Source organism: Genypterus blacodes, unplaced genomic scaffold, assembly GCF_046128005.1.
Source record: "Genypterus blacodes isolate CSIRO-AG114 ecotype Tasmania unplaced genomic scaffold, CSIRO-AGI_Gbla_v1 ptg000156l_1, whole genome shotgun sequence".
NCBI classification, from domain to species: domain Eukaryota; kingdom Metazoa; phylum Chordata; class Actinopteri; order Ophidiiformes; family Ophidiidae; genus Genypterus; species Genypterus blacodes.
The window spans coordinates 9005001-9025235 of NW_027466957.1; the positions used below are offsets into that span (position 1 = coordinate 9005001).

The following is a 20235-nucleotide window of genomic DNA, read 5'->3' on the forward strand; positions in this document are numbered from 1 at the left end:
GTAAGCCATCTGTAATATAAAATCATCAATTACACTCTCCATAAAGAATTATTCATGAAAAAAGGGGATGTTATTTAACGAATCGTCCTCACCCACTGTGCAATTCAGTGAAAATGAAGCGATTAGTCTTTGTTGAAAAATAGGCAAAGCCATTAAATCATTCAGTTTTTCCTCAAATAGGCGAATCACACTAATGGTTAGTCTAACACAGGGGAATTATCATCTTGTCTTCAGTATGCTCAAAATGTCCAGATGGTTGCTATCGGCTGCATGTGCTGAGGAATCACGGCCTTTTTATGGTGAGCTCTTTGGATTTGCATTTTAAAAACATCACAATGTGGTGTGAGCGTGTTTGCAAAGAGGTATCAACACGTTCTATATGACTCATCATCATCATCACTGTTTCTCCTTCTCCACATCTAGGATACCGTTTATTTCACATAGGTGTAGTTGAGAGGAATGTTTTCACAGTATCCTTATTCCACTCTGATTCCAGCTCACAGCTGCTTTAACAAGAATCACTGCCAATATATCATGGCGGCACATCAGAGGGAATGATGATAGCATGATCCCTGGCTGGACTACTGTTTCTGCCTCTGCCTCTTTCCTCCATGACCTTCAGATATCAGCTGTCCTCTGACTCCTGCTGGAACTGACATGACCACCAAAAGCGCAGATCTGTGTGTGTGAGGCCAAGGTGCTGGCCATGTTGTATTTCAGTGTATATGCTCAGATATTTGCATGTATTATTTGTGTGGTTAATATTCCTAAGAGAAAAAAAGAGGACCATTCATTTTCAAATTAAGAACTGGACTATATGCACACTACCACTGTTATTTAGCACAAATGAAACTGACCTGTATCAATAATATACTGTTATCTGGTATCTAATTCCTGTGTGCAGTATATGATATGAATTACAGTCACATGTTATGCCAGCTCCTGTACATGATTATTAAAATCACCCACATGAAATGAATAATCATTGAAATAATGACAGAAAAGTAAAAGCGGCCCCTGTTAATAGCTGTGCTGAAGTCAAGTCATGAGTAGTGCTTCATGTGTAAATTTCTCCTCGGCTGTGTGAGCAATAAATCTCCTGATGTGGCTGACAGTCCATTTTCATCATAGCATCTTTTCCCAGGAGTGAAATAATGTCCACCCTCCAGGCAATGTAAATGAAGAAAAACGTACAAGCCCGCGCTCAGGCTCAAGCGGGGGATGGCTGAAGTTAAATGTGATTGAAGCTAATTGATGTATGGCCACACTTCATCTCAAGAGATAAAGCCTAGAAATGTCATGTAATATTTGAATTACTTTTATTGCAGTACCTTGCCTCATGTTTGAGTATAGACTGTCCACCCTGAGTCATTTTCACTCATAATAGAGGAAAATGTATTGCTGTGACAAACTAACACGTGTCTGCCACCATTACACTGGAATCAGTTCTGAAATATATGCCTCCATCAACTTTGCATCTAAATAACCCTTCAATGAAAATACGGCAGAGTCCATTTCAATGTTTTATTAACTGCTCATACTGCGCTCTGGAGAAAGCTTGAGTGAGTCCAATAAAAAAGGTTTTATGGCTGAGAGTGGGGGTGCCCAGAGAAGAGATGGCCCCCAGAGAGATTATCGGGAAGTTCATTAAAACAATAAGCAACGTTCAGGGGTCTGACTGGGTCTTTAAGCAAAAATCAGCTCATATATTCCATCATGGGTTTGACACTCAGGGGAGTCAAGGGAGTTCACCTCATGAATTTTATAAAAGGGAAAGATGCTCATTAATAACGTTTTATTAATGACCAGGTTTATTTGATGTGGTTTGAGTGACAAATTGGAAAGATACTGTTAAGCAAAAGCACACAGACAATATAATAAAGAAAGGAAATATTGGAAATCATACAGAATACAAGTACTATGCTGACACAATTTTACAAATAAATGACATTTCTATGAATATTATTCATATAAAAATAGCAGAAGGTTATTCCAACTTGGATATATTAACTTGGATATATTAACAAAGATGACTCATTAGTCAAACGATATACTGGAACTGATTATAAATCCCACAAGCCTTTTCATTTGCGTGTAGCGCCCTCCTGTGGCTGCCGCGGAAAACTGGCAAATGGACGACAAGACTATAAAGATTCCGATCAGAAAATGAATAAAGTAACTTAAATCACAGAAACAGTTAAACGTGTCTATCAACGTTACACATTCATTGCATCGATGAATGTGAATTGAATGGAAATTAAACTAATATGACATCAACCTGTGGGGGCGCTGTTGCAAAAAAGAACGGATGTTTCTGGAGGGAAAGCAGGGCAGAATCCGGGACCGGAAGCTAGACTGTTGTTTTTCCGGCGCTGAACAGCCTCGCCGTGCACGCAACGATGGCTACCGCCGGGGCGAAACATACGACTAAAATTGTCTCGAAAGGGTCTGCGGGGGGCGCCGGGGCGGCCGCGGGCAATGCTCTCCCGATAGTGCCCCTCGCCTCCCCGCTGATGGGGAAGAAGAAGAAGCCGTTCCTGGGGATGCCCGCCCCGCTGGGCTACGTGCCCGGTCTCGGTCGAGGGTAAGCCGTGGCTAACTAGCGAGCTAACTAGCCGAGTAGTTAGCGCTCTTGTTTAGGTTTATGAGAAGCCTGTATGCTTTAAATAATCTAGTTTGTTATGTGAGCCGCACGTCTAGGAAACTGAGCCGATTTGAGTCATAATTGGGAACACTATGCAAAAATCAATGTCACAGATGTAAAATTAGCTGTGTGCTACATGCACGCAGTCCTGGTAATGAAACTATTAGATACATCGCCAATACTTTGTATACTTGTAATTATACATCACACTCACCTGTCTATAGTAGCTTGAAGTCTCCTCTACCTGCTGATATGAAGTTGTTGAAACTTGGTTATGGTCTCATTAGACTAACTATCATGACGTTAACACATTAATATGATAGCTTCTGATGTTTTGTCTTCAATTGGGTGCACTGGTTTGCATGCTGGTGTCTTGAGTGCAAGTGATCGATTCAATTCAACTTAATTTATACAATTTATACACACAGAGAGGCACTGCAACAGCAACGATTACAGTACAAGAACAAGTGTAAATATGATGAATGATATTAATACTAATAGCAGGACAGGGTCTTCATCTCTACAGGACAGGCTTCCACACCAACTTGTGGGACGAGAGACCACAGAAAAGCAACATCTAAGCCTATAGCAACATAACTAAGGGCCGACCCAAGGATAGCCTGGATGACACTGACTATATGTTTTATCAAAAAGGAAAGTTTTAAGCCTACACTCAAAGATAGTGAGGGTGTCCACCCCTCTCGACCGAATCTGGAAGATGGTCCCACAAGAGAGGAGTCAGATAACTTAAGACTCTGCCTCTCGTGCTACATTTGGAGATGCTATGAACCACAAGTAAGCCTGCAGTCTGGGGGCCCAAATCTCTTAATGATGTCCTCCTCCATTGTTCTTTAGAGAAGCCGGTCAGTCAGTGTGACGTAGTCGAGCGTAAAACAAAACAGTCAAACTGTAATCAGAGCGAGCCGTGATGTAATCAGGTGATCATGTTTGTTGTGTAGTAATCACTAGTTTGAACAGCATGTGATGGTTCAACATTGATTGATGTCATCTGTCTCCGTTACAGTGCCACAGGTTTCACCACCCGATCTGATATCGGTCCTGCTCGTGATGCCAATGATCCAGTGGACGACCGACATGCACCCCCGGGGAAAAGGACAGTTGGAGACCAAATGAAAAAGAATCAGGATGATGATGATGAAGATCTTAACGACACCAACTATGATGAGGTGGGAATGAACTGTGTTTTATTAGAGGTTCACCTGACGTGGGGCTTTTGGAAATGACATTCGCTGCTCAGAAGTGACAGTTTTCCATTTTTTGATCACATTTTCTCCCTGTTAGTTTAACGGATACGCTGGTAGCTTGTTCTCCAGTGGGCCCTATGAGAAAGACGATGAAGAAGCAGATGCCATATATGCTGCACTGGACAAGAGGATGGATGAGAGGCGCAAAGAGAGAAGGTGAGAGACACGAGTAGTGTACACTCCATCATAGTCTCTTGTTTTTATCCTGAAGCTCAGGTCTATACTCTCTGGATTTGACATGATGCTGTCATTGCGGAGGCCTTTGTTTCAATGGCTGTGCTGTGTGTTTACAGAGAGTTGAGAGAGAAAGAGGAGATTGAGAAATACCGTATGGAGCGACCCAAAATCCAGCAACAGTTCTCCGATCTAAAGGTACAAAAACTGAAAAAGTGAAAATTTTAGCTTTTCAGTGTCTCATCAAATAAGTAGGTCAAGTCATTTTGAGAATCCATAGAAGATAATTTGATTGAAATGTTTTCACAAAAGAACAGGCAGTGTGAGTCTGATAGACTCCCTTTCTCCCTTCTTTATTATCATCTCTATCTCCTGCTACAGAGGAAGCTGGCAGAGGTGTCGGAGGAAGAGTGGCTGAGCATCCCTGAGGTGGGAGATGCGAGGAACAAGCGGCAGAGGAACCCCCGATACGAGAAGCTCACCCCCGTGCCGGACAGCTTCTTCTCCAAGCACCTGCAGACCGGAGAGAACCACACCAGCGTCGACCCTCTGCAGGGGGTCAGTACACACGCACATACAGAAGCAGCCACGGCGATGTCGCCTCTCAAGCGTGTAGTTTTCCGTATGAGCCAGCAGGAGTCGGACTATCTCAGTTTAAACATGCTTCACCCAGTAAATCACCCCGGCTGTAGATGTGCTCCTGTTTGCTGTAAAGGTGTAAACTATCAAACAAGACAATAGTGAACACAGACCGTTATCGGTCCGTTATGTGCTTACAAGCGGCATGCATTACTGTTTGCTTTTATGTCAAATAAATAGGAATGCCTAGTAGATTATTTACAAAAGTCTGTTGCTGACACTTGCAGGAATTCTCTGAGATATCACTTACAGTCGAGACTTCAGCGTCACATGATCTTGGTGCACTTTCATGCGGCATGCTCGCGGTGCCGTGACGATACACTCACCGGCTCCGCTCAATTACTGTTGAATATCCTCTCTCTCCTAGCTGGGTGGTCTTAACACACCTTACCCTGGAAGCATGACCCCTGGCCTGATGACACCGGGAACAGGTGAGCTGGACATGAGGAAGATCGGGCAGGCCAGGAACACACTCATGGACATGAGGCTCAGCCAGGTAAAGTAGAGATAAATGCCTTAACATTACTAACTAGCACGTGGCTTCAATCTTTCAATTTTAGATGAGGTGTCTGTGTTGTTACTAGTGTGTACACTCCATCTTAGTCTCTTGTTATTATCCTGAAACATTCAATCAATTGATTCCTTCTCACTTGTGTCGTCTGCCTGCAGGTGTCTGACTCAGTGAGTGGACAGACCGTGGTGGATCCTAAAGGTTACCTGACAGATCTCAACTCCATGATTCCCACCCACGGAGGCGACATTAGGTGGCGACATTTGGACTCGACCTGCACCACATATCAATTGTTTTTGTTTGAAAGACGAATGTGTCTCTGACTGTTTGTTTTTGTCCGTCTACATCCAGTGACATCAAAAAGGCTCGTCTCCTGCTGAAGTCGGTGAGGGAGACGAACCCGCACCACCCGCCCGCGTGGATCGCCTCAGCTAGGCTGGAGGAGGTGACCGGCAAACTGCAGGTGGCCCGAAATCTCATCATGAAAGGCACTGAGATGTGTCCCAAGGTAAGAGATGGAGGAGACTTAACTCCAAAAACCTCACCTCTTCCTGCCCACATAAAATGTCACTTGTACAATGTTAGTAACTCATGAATGAAATACCTTTGTCCTGGCTGTGCTACCGTTATTCAGCGTCACCTCACCACGGGCTTTGATCTCACTTAATGTTTCCTCTGCTCCCTCCAGAGTGAGGACGTGTGGTTGGAGGCGGCCCGGCTCCAGCCAGGCGACACAGCCAAAGCCGTGGTGGCCCAGGCTGTGCGGCACTTACCCCAGTCCGTCCGCATCTACATCCGAGCCGCGGAGCTGGAGACGGACATCCGGGCCAAGAAGCGAGTCCTCAGGAAGGGTGAGGCGGCCCCCGTGGCTTTATAACACGATATAGTAAATGTTTTTGAATGGAATGTGGGGCGGAAATTGAAAACTAGTCTGGATCTGTCAGCAGCAGCGTCGTAAAATCACTGGGTTGTTTAAAAAGATTTCACAAGGGTTTCCATTTGGCAGCCGCGCCGTTTGGCTCCTTGTCAGAGTCACACACCTCATTTGAACCGCGATGTCAGCGCCCGGCATTACAACAGCCCAGCAGCATACCCCACTGACAGAGATGGATGCACGGCTTCCTCTGTGGAAGAGCTCACTCCGCCCCTTCACGCTCAGTTACTCCTGCTCCGCTTCTCTCCCATTACACACACACACACACACACAAACATTAACGCAGCCCTCAGCCTTTAGGGGTTGAACTTTAGTTTTAGTGCAGTTTGTTTTTATGTTGGCGTCATTATGCTTCCATTTCCTTTCCTTTGTAGCTCCCACTTGTTGTTGACAACTGTAAATGCAGTCGTAAATGTGTAGAGTGAGTCAAAGTCATACTGCAGCCCCTTCTAGATTGTATCGATTCAATGATTTTAATTCCTTTCGTCATGAGTGTGACAGTTAAACAATTATGATGATTTACTGGAATTATTTCACGTGCGAATTAGAAGTTTGCAGTGATACATTTGTTGTCGTTCTTACACACTCTTCTCCGATGGACACGCACTCCAAATAATCAGTAGATTGAGACGAATCTCCAAAATAATGGACCGTGACTTGACACTCTGTGTAACGCCTCTGTCCTGTAGCTCTGGAGAACGTGTCCAAGTCGGTGCGTCTGTGGAAGACGGCCGTTGAGCTGGAGGAGCCGGAGGACGCCAGGATCATGCTGAGCAGAGCCGTGGAGTGTTGCCCTACGAGTGTGGAGGTAGCCAGATTCAAACGCGGCGTATAGGATTAATGACATGTCACCTGTTGCAATACGACCCCTCTCCCCATACATATCGCTCTACCCGCGTCTCTCATTTCCACCCTCTCTAGTTGTGGCTGGCGCTCGCCCGCTTGGAGACGTACGAGAACGCCCGCCGCGTCCTGAACAAAGCCCGAGAGAACATCCCCACCGACCGCCACATCTGGATCACCGCCGCCAAGCTGGAGGAGGCCAACGGCAACACGCAGATGGTGGAGAAGATCATCGACAGAGCCATCACCTCGCTGCGGGCCAACGGCGTGGAGATCAACCGCGAACAATGGATACAGGTGTGTGAGAGAAAGACAGAGAATGACTTAACCCCACCTATTCAGCCTTACCTGGTGTTAACAGGTAACGTTTGTGTATGGAGCAACATGTCCTCTATTTTCAACAACGACCGTCAAGTGCTGCTTTTTCATCTAGAATGCAAACTCGTCAGTATATGAGGAGAAAGGTGTAATTTGCAGGGCTATAAAAATGACAGGTTTGACATGTTAAACTGCGGTTGTTATGTGTGTTTGGTAAGGGAGTGACTGTAACGTGCGCTGGGGTCTGGGCTTTGAAAACGCGCCAGCATACGTTGGCAAACTTGCAACGAATTTGTGGTGATTGGCCTTTTATGAAGTGAGGTTTCTTTGTGCAGTCACATTCTTCTTTCCTTTCCTTGGCCATCCCTCTAATGCAGCGGCACGCTGTGTTATTATCAGGGGTCAAATCAAGGCTGCTTTCCTGTAAAGCTTTTGTAACATCGGTAAAGAATGAATTTCAAAATAACAGGATTTGGCAGCGCATAAAGAAATGCTCCAGTGGGATGAGAGACCGGGAGCTGGTTCACAATCCTTCCAACAACACTCCTTTGTGCAGACATCTTATCTATTCATCTGTGAGCTGTTTGTAATTAGTCTAAACTAACTTCGGTCAGTGATCCAGGTTCATTTTGGGGTCACAGCCATAACACATTTCCTCTGACAGATCTCATGTATTACCTATTGAGGTCTATGAAAGACTGTCCTTCTGCCTGCCACCCAAATCTCCTCTTTATCTCTCTCTCTCAGTAAATGTGTGTCTTGTTGTCCTGCAGGATGCCGAGGAGTGCGACAAAGCAGGCAGCGTGGCTACGTGCCAGGCCGTAATAAGAGCCGTCATCGGGATCGGCATTGAGGAGGAGGATCGCAAACACACCTGGATGGAGGATTCAGAGAGTGTGAGTGTTTCGCTTTGACAAAAACTCAAGATAACTAAAGGGTCGGTGAAATAAATCCTGACCCTTGCCCACAGATGAAAACTGTTCATGAACTTCATACTTAACCGGGGCTCTTGTGTGTTTTGTTGCTTCAGTGTGTTTCTCACGGGGCGCTGGAGTGTGCCAGGGCCATCTACGCACACTCCCTGCAGGTGTTCCCCAGTAAAAAGAGTGTGTGGCTACGAGCTGCCTACTTTGAGAAAAACCACGGCACCAGGTGAAGTTTAGCATTTAGCTTCTGTGCACCATTTGAAATTTGACTTAAGGATCCATTTTGAACACTGGACCATCCTCACTCCTCCCCTCCTCCTCCTCGTCTCTCAGGGAGTCTTTGGAGGCTCTGCTCCAGAGGGCCGTCGCTCACTGTCCCAAAGCTGAGGTCCTGTGGCTGATGGGGGCCAAGTCCAAGTGGCTGGCCGAGGACGTTCCCGCAGCCAGAAGCATCCTCGCCCTGGCCTTCCAGGTAACCACGGCGACATAAGCGTTTCCACCGAGCACCTCCACGTCACGCAAGGTCCTTATTATTTCCTCTCTCCCCCCCGCAGGCTAACCCCAACAGTGAGGAGATCTGGTTGGCGGCCGTCAAGCTGGAGTCGGAGAACAATGAGTACGAGCGAGCCCGACGACTCCTGGCCAAGGCCCGCAGCAGCGCCCCCACAGCCAGGGTGAGTGTGTGTGTGTGCACGTCTGCCAGAGAAGACTGGAGAGAGTAACTCCACTGCAACAAATGTCGTAGTTATCTGTGCACCGAGCGTAAAATATTTATTCATCCAAGCCAAATCAGAAGGTATTCATCAGGTAATTATACATGCTGAAGAGTGAAAGGAGAGTCAGGGAGCCTGAGGTTGTTTTTGAGATTAGGGAGATTAGAAGGATTAACAAAGCCGGGTTTACTTTTGCTGCTATGGTGAATGTAATGTGTGCAGGGTAACCTAGGTACCTGTCTTTCCCTCTCTAACACTTCACCAAACAGCCCTTGTGCCAGTGTAGCGCTCTGGCCCAGATTATAGGACAGATAAACAGCTTTGGGCATTTACCCGGCTCATCTGCTTTAAAGCCGAGGTTTAAGGCTGATTTCATAGTGCAGGATACTTGGTGCTTCTCTACAAACGTCTCCCTCATGTTCAGGCTTGCCATGTTCCGGCACCTTGAAGCTCTCAGCGCCACTCTGGTTGACGTATACTGTCAAGAGAGCTCTCAGACACGCCAGCGGTCTCTCTAGTCGCTGCCAGGCCACACTCCCTCCAGTTATCGGTGTTGAATTGTCTGACAGATATGGTTAAGAGAGCCAACTGCAGCGTTTACTCCACAGATTGCTCTGCCAGATAAGACAATCATGTGCCTTTATTGAGGCAGTCGGGCATGAAGGCAACGCCTGGGGAAAGATCTGACACATTTCAAAGCTACACTGCTGCGTAATTGATAAGAAAATTAATGAAATACTTGCATTTCAAATTATTGATCATACCTACATGTCCAATAACTTACATGTCTATCTGGGTCTTTTAAAGTTTAAAGTTTTCGGTTTTCCCATTTCATAGAATCTAAACAATCTACACGTCTGAAATGCTTTTGTGTGTGTGTGTGTGTGCAGGTGTTCATGAAGTCGGTGAAGCTGGAGTGGGTATTAGGGAACATAGACGCTGCCCAGGAGTTGTGCACCGAAGCCCTGAAACACTACGAGGACTTCCCCAAACTGTGGATGATGCGAGGCCAGATAGAGGAGCAGTGTGAGAACATGGACAAGGCCAGAGAGGCCTACAACCAAGGGGTGAGCGTCTGACAAACACACCAACACACACATAAACACACGGTCAGAAAGAATCCTCAGACCTCATTTTCTCTCTCTCTCTGCCGCTGCAGTTGAAGAAGTGTCCTCACTCGGTGTCCCTGTGGCTGCTGCTGTCTCGCCTGGAGGAGCGGGTGGGCCAGCTGACCAGAGCCAGGGCCATCCTGGAGAAGGCCCGACTCAAGAACCCCCAGAGCCCCGAGCTGTGGTGAGAGCATGAATACACTCGGATGCAAACGCTCCCCGGAGAGGAAGAGGCTAAGCTGGCCGCCTGAGGCTTTTGTTAACTGCATGTTAAGCAACTTTGTGTCAAGATGAATTTTATTTATGGGCTATGTGATTAACTGGAAAGGTGGCCTCTACTTTTCATTTTTGGAAACTGTGCAACTTCCCATTTTGGTGACAGAGCACACCCACTCTCACTCCCAGCATACTTGTATTCACTTGTTTATCAATAGTAGACGGTAGATAGTTAGAAAGTATATCAGTGTCAGAAGCTTTTACTCTGACTATGAAAAGACTCCACAGAAACTCACAAACAGGGATGAGTGTTCATTTCACAAATATGAAACGTTGGAGTGAAACTGACTCATGAATGAATGGATTCCTCAGGTTGGAATCGGTGCGGCTGGAATTCCGAGCTGGGCTGAAGAACATTTCCCACACACTGATGGCCAAAGCCCTGCAGGAATGCCCCAACTCAGGTGAGCACCTACTATCACTGCCGGGTGAAGAACATGCATGTGTTAGAAACCACGGAGACCTTTCATCTTTAGCTTGACGACCACACAAATGTGAGTTGTTCCAGTGTATTTTGAAAAGGTCCGCAGGGTGCAAAAAGGTAACGGGAATGCCAAGGGCAGCATTCCTTCCGTTCAGGCGTGAACGCACAAATGTATCGCAGTGATTCATGTCTTTGTAATCCTACTTTCTCTTCCTTCTCTTTGCTGCCTACAAGGTATCCTGTGGGCTGAAGCAGTGTTTCTGGAAGCCAGACCTCAGAGGAAGACGAAGAGTGTGGACGCTTTGAAGAAATGTGAACATGACCCCCACGTCCTGCTGGCTGTGGCCAAGTATGACTGCAAATCTTCTTTTTATCTCTCTCTCTCTCTCTCTCTCTCTCTCTCTCTCTCTCTCTCTCTCTCTCTCTCTCTCTCTCTCTCTCTCCCCTCTCTCTCTCCCCCTCCCTCCGTCTGTCTCTGTCTCTCTCTCTCTCTCTCCCCCTCCCCCTCCCTCCCTCCCCTTCTATCATACGTCGTTTCAAGTTGTTTGGTTGTTTGCTCTTTCAAATTCATTTCTTCACACACACATCAGGTTGTTCTGGAGCGAGCGTAAGATCACCAAGGCCAGAGAGTGGTTTCTCAGGACAGTGAAGATCGAGCCAGACCTGGGAGACGCTTGGGCTCTGTTCTACAAGTTTGAGCAGCAGCACGGCACAGAGGTAGCGATGGCGCCACGTCGTGCACTATGTCCGCCATCACAGGAAATGTCGACTTGTGCGTCTAACCTCCCGACTTCTCTCCCCATCAGGAGCAACAGGAAGAGGTACGCAAACGCTGCGAGAACGCCGAGCCTCGCCACGGGGAGCTGTGGTGCGCCGAGTCCAAACACGTCCTCCACTGGCAGAAGAAGGTGGGAGAGATCCTGGCTCAGGTGGCCGGCAAGATCAAGAACACGTTCTAAAATGGCGAGAGAGTTGAACTGATAAGGACTCAGCCGGCCAGTGAAGAGCGGCGACGGATGAGCTCATCTGTTGTTCCGAATGAAATACACAGAACACACGTCTACTTTGATTTCCCCTCTCCCCCCTTTGTATTTGGACTGAAGCTTTTTAGGAATTTCACATCGACTCGTTTTTGCCATCTTATTTTGGAGGTTTGCTTTTTATCATGACTGGTCCACTTGGATAAATGAAAGTTCCAGGTTTTGCTCGTGTCTCTGTGCAGTGACATGTTGACAGTGTGTGTATAAACATTTTTGTCAGGGACTGTTTGATCTGTTGTAATAGTGCACTAGTGTCTTTTCTACATGGCTTCCTCCAACTGCTGTGTGACCAATAAACAAGTATAAGTATTGCACAATTTGCCCTTTTTGTTCTTTGGGCCCAAACCAGTCATTCAGTGAAATGATCTGTTGTGACTCCAGCTCTGGGTGGGCAGCTTGTTTCTTCCTTGAGTGTGTCCCTCCCATGCAGTTCCCAGGCACTGTCAGCAAGTGTCTTGTGTGGGATTTAATCACGGAGGTCAAAGTCCTCCTGCACACCCTTTTGGCTCGGGTGTCAACAATTGTACATTTAGGCATGCAGGATGTTCCTCCACAAAGCCTTTGAAACGCAACTTTAATTATGATTGATCCTATTTTATTATGCATTTGATGCATGCTTTGTTCTGACCCAGCCTAGACCCTCTATGAGAAGAGATGTGTTTATGTGATAAATTACAGTTTTGGATAAATACATCCGCCAAAGTGCCAACAAACATAACTCCACTCTCTCCGCTCTTCCTCCTCGGTGTCGCGTCTTCCCAACGAAACCGAAAGAATGAAAGGATCGTGATTGATTGCAGAAGTTTTCCACAACTTGACCGGACTGGAGTTCGGTGAAATCCTAAACCCAGCGCCAGCAGCCCATGACAGGGAAGGAAACCAGAGCAGACAGCGAGTTTGATGACGCTGGAACGCACAGAGCGGCGCGTCGGAGCTGCTCTGCACGCCAGAGCGCGAACTTCACCCTGACGGACGTTTACAGTTCCTGCTGTGCTCAGCTCGGATACAATGATCGCAGATCGTCTGTGGATCTCTGACAGGGATGGATTCGCTCGCCCGAGGAGCCCGCAGTAGAATGTGATAAATGGTAACCGGGGTTTTGACATTTTTCGTGTGTATTTAGGCGGCACCGTGAGCTGATATTGCGCCATTGACAATCAAGTTTGTATTAATTATCCTCTACTTTAAATGGTAGCGTGTTCTCACTCGTAATCATGACATCTGGCGTAAAAACAGAAGGAAGGATGAGTGATCTCGATCCATCCACACATGGTGCTGCTTGTTCTCACAGACCGCAGGTACTAACACACACACACGCCTCTTATCCCCTGTAGTGTCTGACAGGAGCTGTTGTCCGTAGTTTCCTGGTGCTTCTCTTGCTGGCTTCCTCTTGTGCTAAACGCAGATGTAACTATAAAGACATCCTGGGCTCCTACAGGGAAGTCATCTTGGTCGAGCTGCAGAATCTGGTGAGTTTCCATTTCCATTCAGTAACTCCGGTGGAAAGTCCGGGCTGTGATCGAAGGACTCCTACTTTATAGTATCTGGTGATACGCTGCCCTCATGTGTTTGTCACTGTTTCTGAATATGCGTTGACGTGATTTCATTTTCAGAATTTGACAGACGCGTTAAACGCCAGCAAAGAGAGAGACCACTGCCCCTCAGGAAAGGTAAACAACATACGTCCTCGTCCTCTTTCAGCACCATGGACAGAAACCGCGTAATGTTTACAGCATCTGCACTGATCATCCTATATGTAAAGTACAGGGTGAGTCAACTTGGACTCTGTTTGGAACTGATTTGGTTCATGGCAGGAGCGTCGCATCTTGGCCTCCATCTATGCTATGACTCAGCAGCTGCGGTGCCAGAGGGGCAGGCAGCAGCAGTGGGACCTGGAGCAGCCGGTGGAGAGTATGGAGCAGCTCATCAGTCAGAAGTGCAGCGCTACCAACATGGTGAGGCCAAACCTTTATAGGGATACATTTACCTCTTTATGAACAAATCTCGTTGGTTGAGAGGAGCGGGTGGCGAAAATGGATTACAGAAGAAATGGTCAATAACTGATTTGTAAAAGATCCTTAATAAGTGGTGATATCTCAGATGAGAACAGGGCCAAAGCAGATATTTAACTGTACAATAATATGTCTGGTTCTATGTTTCAGGGGAAGAGAGTGCCTTGCTCAGCTAGGCAGAAAATACGGGGAAAGAAGAGGAAAAGGATCAAAGTCATTAACATGATCAAGGCAATAATCACTTGTTGGCAGAAGCTTCAGACCATCTACAGCCTGCGCTCATAAACTAGAGACAAATACATGAATGTTTCTTTCTGGTCTTTGGAAACCCAGTAACACATGAAGATATCATTTGGTAAAAAGGTTCACTGGATCTACTAGACTAGAGGATCACCAAAGACCCACTGTACTCAGAATACTGCTAATCCACTCAATAACACAGTGTGATGAATGTAAAGTGTGTGTAAATTCTCAGTGTGCATGTCAGCATTCCTACTTTTTATGTTTTATTGTAACTAAACACAGATAAGCTAAAATATCAACAATGCATTCAAATACTCAGAATGTCAAAGGTGTGTCAATGTTGTTTGCAATAAGCCATGTTAAACCCATTCACTGTTCATATACATAGTAAGTCTGTGGAGTGTATGCCACATATCATATCACATAATAAAACTTTATTTTAATGTTCTGCTCCTCTGAATGATTACTGTGTAGAAGCAGCAGCAGTAGTAACAGTAGTTGCAGTTATATTGGTGGTGCTGGTGGCAGTAATAGCAGTAATATTAGTTTTACCAAGAATACTAGCAGCAGTAGTAGTAGTAGTGGCTGTGATCGTAGCAGTAATAGTGAAAGAAACTAGTCTGTGTTGATACCCAGCTTCTGTCTCCCTCTCCCCCCACCTCCCCATCACCCCTGTTGGGATTTACAGACAGAATGGAGGAGCTTGTTAACGTTGGCGTTATTAATCTCACCACTGTAAGGTATTGTTGTCTTTTCTGCCTCATAACCTGATCAGACTCACACTGCATTGTGAGAAATAAACCGATTCATCCGTTCATTTCTGATTCTCTTCAATTGTCGTACAAACAAAGAACCAGAATTTCCACCACAAAGTGTAAATATCTTTTCCCTCTCTGTCTCTAGTGGCTGCTTGTTATGATTGAGCAATGGGTGCTTCTTCCCATCAGTACTGTTATTCATTCCATCAGTGTGTTCTCACAGTCTGGCCCTTTGTTCTCACAGTGCATTGATTCTGTGTGGCTCGACTTCATGAAGAAGGAAATTAAATGACTGAAAGACACAGCAATCTGTAGTGGCTGGACAAAGCACAGATCGCAGAATGGGAAAGCAGCTTGTTTTCCGGCTGGTGAGCCTGATGCCTTTTTAATGTTGTGTCTTTTATCACGTTATTTTATTGCATTTTATCTTTTGTAAAGCTCTCTGGATTGACTTTGTGTTTGAATTGTGCTATATAAATAAACGTGCCTCGCCTTGCTGGTCATACATAACAGTTGTAGTAGTGTTCGCATCAACGACGCTGCGGAACCTTTGTTACACATCGACGTTTCTTTCCGGAGCAGCGAATGTGTTGCACAGTTTCAACTCAACGATTCCCTCACGATGACAAACATCAACAACTACCCACGGCTGCTGTAAAACCTCTTCATTTAACGTGTTTATGCGTATGTACGCTTTAAAATCTACACCTTAAATATTTTAACTACGTTATTTTCCTACCTGCGTTCTATTGGTTGCGGATAATTTAAGAAGTGCATCTATCTTACGTGATCTCGTTTACAGAGCAGCTTCAGCCTGTTCATTTAGCTCTCTTTATGAGCTCCTATACAATATTGTGAATTATTATGAATATCTCTCACTCTGCGTTTGTGTTTTGTTAGTTTAGTTAGTTTTTGTGCTACCTGGTTGAGTGAGTTAGCGTTAGCGGACCTGAGTGAGCGACATGGCCGACAGCAGCAGCATGGACATGGACCAAGATGTCGCTCGCAGGTTGTTTGAGGAGGGAGCCACCCTGGTGCTGATGGGTGTTCCTCAGGGCACAGAGCTCGGGATAGACTGTAAAAGCTGGCAGGTCGGTCCCCGGTTCCGGGGCGTAAAGATGATCCCCCCCGGCCTACATTTCCTCCATTACTCCTCTGTGAACTCTCCAAGCTGCGGGACTGAGATCGGCCCAAAGACGGGCCTCTTCCTCAACCTCAAACCCAGACAGATCCTACTGGCTAACTGGGACAACAAAGAAGAGGACCTGAACTTCACAGCCTCCCAGAACGAGGAGGAGGTGAACCGCATCCGGGCCAACCTGCAAGACCTGGACCCTTTCCTGGGACCGTATCCCTACGAGGTCATGAGGAAGTGGGTCTCCCTCACTGACCATTTAAGCGAGGAGGTTGCCACCAAGCTTCAGCCTCTCTCCGGGCGGATCTGCGCCTTCAGCGACGTCATCCCCGAGCTCCAGCTCACACACACCAAGGACAGAGAGGAGCAGAACCTGCCCAGGAACGACACGGCCTGCCAGAGCATGAGGGAGGGACTGGACAAGCTGCCCCGGATGAAGCCGAGGGAGGGGACGGAGCTACGGTTCTCAGTCATCCCCGAGAAGATGTATCCCCCTGGGGCCACGCCCGCAGAGATCACCCAGTACAGCCTGGACCTGACCTACGCCATGGAGACCCTGCTGGAGACGCACCACAAACTGCGGCCTCTGGACCTGCTGGGTGAGGCCCTGGAGGATCATTCATGTTTGACCTATATACACACAGATTCTATTCTATGATCTCACAGAAGGATTTGATTTTGGTTGAAGCTGTCTTCTTCTTTGGCCTTTCAGGTGAGCTGCAGTTTGCCTTTGTGTGCTTCATCATTGGAAACGTGTACGAGGGCTTTGAGCACTGGAAGGGTCTGCTGGCTCTCCTGTGCCGGGCAGAGGAGGCCATCAGGAGGCACAAGGAGCTCTACCTGGGCCTCATCGCCGTGCTCTACCATCAGCTCGGGGAAGTTCCACCGGACTTCTTCGTCGACATCGTGTCACAGGACAACTTCCTCACCTCCACGCTACAGGTAGGCCAACGGACGCTCCACAGTCCGACGCACGTCTCACCTCAGAGTCGTGACTGTGACCTAGGATAGAATAAAAACACAACTTTGTCTCCACAGGACTTCTTCCAGTTTGCCTCGGGGCCCGGGGTGGACGGCTCACTGCGGAAGAGAGCGGAGAAGTTCAAAGCCCACCTGACTAAGAAGTTCCGCTGGGATTTTGACGCAGACATGGAGGACTGCGCCCCCGTGGTGGTTGAGCTCCCTGAAGGCATCGCGATGGACTGACACTGCTCCTCTCTGGACTTGAACCAGCAGCAGCCTGTCAGATCTGAAGTTTCTCCACTGGCTTTAGATGAACCACAGCTCCTGGGTCACCGCAGTGCTGCACTTACCTGGTGTCTTAGTTTTTAAAACACCAATAGTTGTCTAACAATATATTTTGAAGCCGTTAAATGTTGTTTGTACAATGATTCCTGTGTATTTTACATCGGACCCAGATGTACATGCACTGTAAATGATATCACCAGGAGTGTTGGATACGTTAAGGTCAACAACGCCCCCTGGTGGTTAAGTTTTGTAAGTACAGCATGCGCCATCTAATGCTGAAGATGAACTTTCCTTCAGATATTTGTTAATAAAATCAATTCTCAATGGAGTATTCATGACTTGTTCAGTTGAATAATAACTAAAAATTTAAGCAAAGAATTATGCAAAGAATTATGATGATGATGAACATCCATCGAACCAATGTTTATGAAATCACAAAGTGATCCTGTGAAAGATTTCTGTATCAGCCTTTGGAGTTGAAGCAGCAGCCTGTGAGACAGTGGAACGTCTCCACTGCAGTGTGATTGCTGTGATTCCATGGGTCTGGAAAAAGCATCTTCATCCTTCACTGCTGTGTCTGAGGAATCAATATTTCTGTCATTGAGTTTACAGAAGGATCACTCTTAAGCATTTTTGTGGCCTTTTCTATCTATGTAACATAATTCAACACACCCTTTGATAAATACACAACATTTGATATTAACTGAGTTGTGATTATTCTCTTCCACTAGGTGGCAGTCAAGAGCCTTAAAATGAAGTTTAATTAAATAGAGATGGTTGCACTTCTTATATACAGGATGTGAAATGGGAATAAGAAGCTTGGGTTCTATAAGTTGAAGGAAGTGGATGCTGGCTGTATTTGGCGGTGGGCGCTAAGCATGTCGGGGTGGAAATCAGCGTAAGCTCCACGGCCTTAACCTGCTCTGCTGTGAGTTAAAGCCAGGCAGCTGCAGTGAGAGGCCGTTCTGAGCGTTTACAATACACACTAAGAAGATTTGTGGGGAGATGGCAGGTGGAGGAAGCAGGGTGGCGCTCACAGGCAGCGAACGGACAAACTGGATAACATAATTACGCACAATTTATTGGCTGTGAATGCGTGTGTGTAGGCATGTGTGTGTGTGAAAAAAGGTCAAAGATCAATAGCTTGCATATCCCCTTCCCCCGACCGTGATGAATGGACGCAGACCTTATGTTGGGCCTGTCGGGTCGTTCATCCATCCACCCATTTTTCTCCTCCGCCCGCCGTCCGTGTGCCTTCTGTCTCTGCAGCTGGGCGTCTCTGCTTTGATACCCTGCTGCTCTGAGAAACCGTCCATAACCCTAAAGCTGCTGTGAACAGGACTAAAGCCATCTAATGTAATTATGTGAATCAATAGAGTCTGGCCCTGTTGATGGAGATCCAAATGCCAATACAAGAGCGCCTCTCTGTTCCCAGAAGACAGATGGTATTGTGAAACGGACGGTAATGCTGGGTTTAACTCGGCCAATTCCCTTCTTGAAAATTTACACACATCTTAAAAGAAGATCAGTCCTGTATTTGTGGTCCACTGTGAGGTCGCCGAGGCCCCTGAGCTGGTTGTTATTTTCCTTTTGAAAGCAATTACACGGAGAAAATGGCTTGGAACACATGGTGGAAACATATCAGCACAACATGGAAGGAAATATAAGCCAATCATTTGTAGATTAATTTTCCCCTCTGGGGAGGAAATACTGTAGATTGTCAATGAAGACAGTCTCAGAAATGACACTGTTGGGACGTCCTTGGCATTCCAGACCCTCCATTATCTTTGGAATTGCAGCGACTCAGCACACAACTCATTAAGTGTCCGGCTTTTTGCGCCGTATTCACCCGGTTGTCCTCTGTAACCCTCTGTAACCCTCTCCTGCCATGTTCTGGAATGGCAACCATTTCCTTTTAATCTCTCTTATTTGTTTCATTTGGTGTGTCCGCCCCGGGACCCAGGCACATTGGGAGCGAGCTGCAGTGATTGTGCAGAAACCTCAAAGCCGGGCAGGGCCCCGTCAGTCATGCCGGCGGCTTTCTCCCCATTAGACGTGGGGCGGCCATTTCCATGGGGGCTGGCGAGCCGCTCACCCGGCCAGTATAAACACAGGCCCCTCTGTTTCTCCCTCAGTCACTCACCCTCTCTCCTCCCCGTCACGCCAGCAACCAGGACGGATGTATGCGTGCACGTGTGTGTGTGTGTGTGTGTGTGTGTGTGTGTGGACTGGGGGCTTTTTGGCTGAGCACTGCCATTGGATTTGATGTGAATTATTATTGAGTGAAGGAGTCAGGTGTTTAATTGTGTATATACTCCTTAACTCACCTATCGATTGACCCAAGAGTCTCCGATCGGCATCTGCAGGAAATCTTAAAACAGAATAACAACTGATTCTCTCTCTCTCTCTCTCTCTCTCTCTCTCTCTCTCTCTCTCTCTCTCTCTCTCTCTCTCTCTCTCTCTTTGAACACTTTGATATGTAGTAAGCTGCATGATTGTAATGAATGCGTTGCCAGAGTGGGCGTGTGCTAATTGGCTGTGTGGCATGAGTACATGTGGGAAAGATGTTGGAGGTTTGCTGTCTTTTTTTCTCTCACTGTTCTAGCCAGACCACATAGCCAAACTCGTATTTACAAGCTTAAGTTGCGTTTTTGATTCCTTGTCTGTAAAAGTGCGTAAGTGCAAACTCATGGCTTTCAGGTAATAATGGAAGTGAATCATTCCAGATGGAAATAAAAGCACTTTATACTCTCACAAAGCGAATCCACAGCAATACACCATTGCAAACTTGTGTGTTTATGTGGATTCTGTTCCTCTTCCGATAGTTGATACACACTCGTACGAGCATCAATCATTGTGTGCCGCCGCTCTCACCAATTTGTCTTCACGTTTTCCTTCTCACAAGTGTGCGTTTGATGACCAGTGTGTGATTCCACTGTGCTCCCCACGCTGCTTCACAACCAGTGGGGCTTCACATGTCTGACTGGCATGACCCAAACGTGAGGTAGTACATTTCCTCCATG

The 20235-nt window shown here is 46.7% G+C and overlaps 2 protein-coding genes across 2 annotated transcripts; both read left to right on the forward strand.

Moving 5' to 3' along the window:
- The first annotated feature begins 2373 nt into the window (after positions 1 to 2373).
- Positions 2374 to 12122, forward strand: prpf6 (PRP6 pre-mRNA processing factor 6 homolog (S. cerevisiae)). Its single transcript, XM_076166907.1, has 21 exons — positions 2374 to 2584; positions 3669 to 3831; positions 3947 to 4065; positions 4203 to 4281; positions 4465 to 4641; positions 5090 to 5218; positions 5392 to 5486; positions 5585 to 5741; positions 5922 to 6084; positions 6857 to 6975; positions 7089 to 7307; positions 8102 to 8224; positions 8359 to 8480; positions 8588 to 8726; positions 8809 to 8928; positions 9858 to 10034; positions 10127 to 10260; positions 10665 to 10756; positions 11011 to 11125; positions 11367 to 11493; positions 11583 to 12122. The coding sequence occupies exons 1-21, from the start codon at positions 2400 to 2402 to the stop codon at positions 11733 to 11735; spliced, it is 2907 nt and encodes a 968-aa protein (XP_076023022.1). The 5' UTR covers positions 2374 to 2399; the 3' UTR covers positions 11736 to 12122.
- A 3282-nt stretch (positions 12123 to 15404) lies between these two features.
- On the forward strand, positions 15405 to 17915 carry aar2 (AAR2 splicing factor). The gene is made up of 4 exons (XM_076167229.1): positions 15405 to 15513; positions 15730 to 16563; positions 16677 to 16906; positions 17003 to 17915. The coding sequence occupies exons 2-4, from the start codon at positions 15792 to 15794 to the stop codon at positions 17168 to 17170; spliced, it is 1170 nt and encodes a 389-aa protein (XP_076023344.1). The 5' UTR covers positions 15405 to 15513; positions 15730 to 15791; the 3' UTR covers positions 17171 to 17915.
- Positions 17916 to 20235: the final 2320 nt, after the last annotated feature.

Coding starts and splice junctions, on each gene's coding strand:
- prpf6 (XM_076166907.1), top strand. CDS start 2,400: ATGGCTACCGCCGGGGCGAAACATACGACTAAAATTGTCTCGAAAGGG. Junction 4,066..4,202: donor GAGAGGCGCAAAGAGAGAAG/GTGAGAGACACG, acceptor GTGTGTTTACAG/AGAGTTGAGAGAGAAAGAGG. Junction 4,642..5,089: donor GCGTCGACCCTCTGCAGGGG/GTCAGTACACAC, acceptor TCTCTCTCCTAG/CTGGGTGGTCTTAACACACC.
- aar2 (XM_076167229.1), top strand. CDS start 15,792: ATGGCCGACAGCAGCAGCATGGACATGGACCAAGATGTCGCTCGCAGG. Junction 16,564..16,676: donor GCGGCCTCTGGACCTGCTGG/GTGAGGCCCTGG, acceptor TTGGCCTTTCAG/GTGAGCTGCAGTTTGCCTTT. Junction 16,907..17,002: donor TCCTCACCTCCACGCTACAG/GTAGGCCAACGG, acceptor TTGTCTCCACAG/GACTTCTTCCAGTTTGCCTC.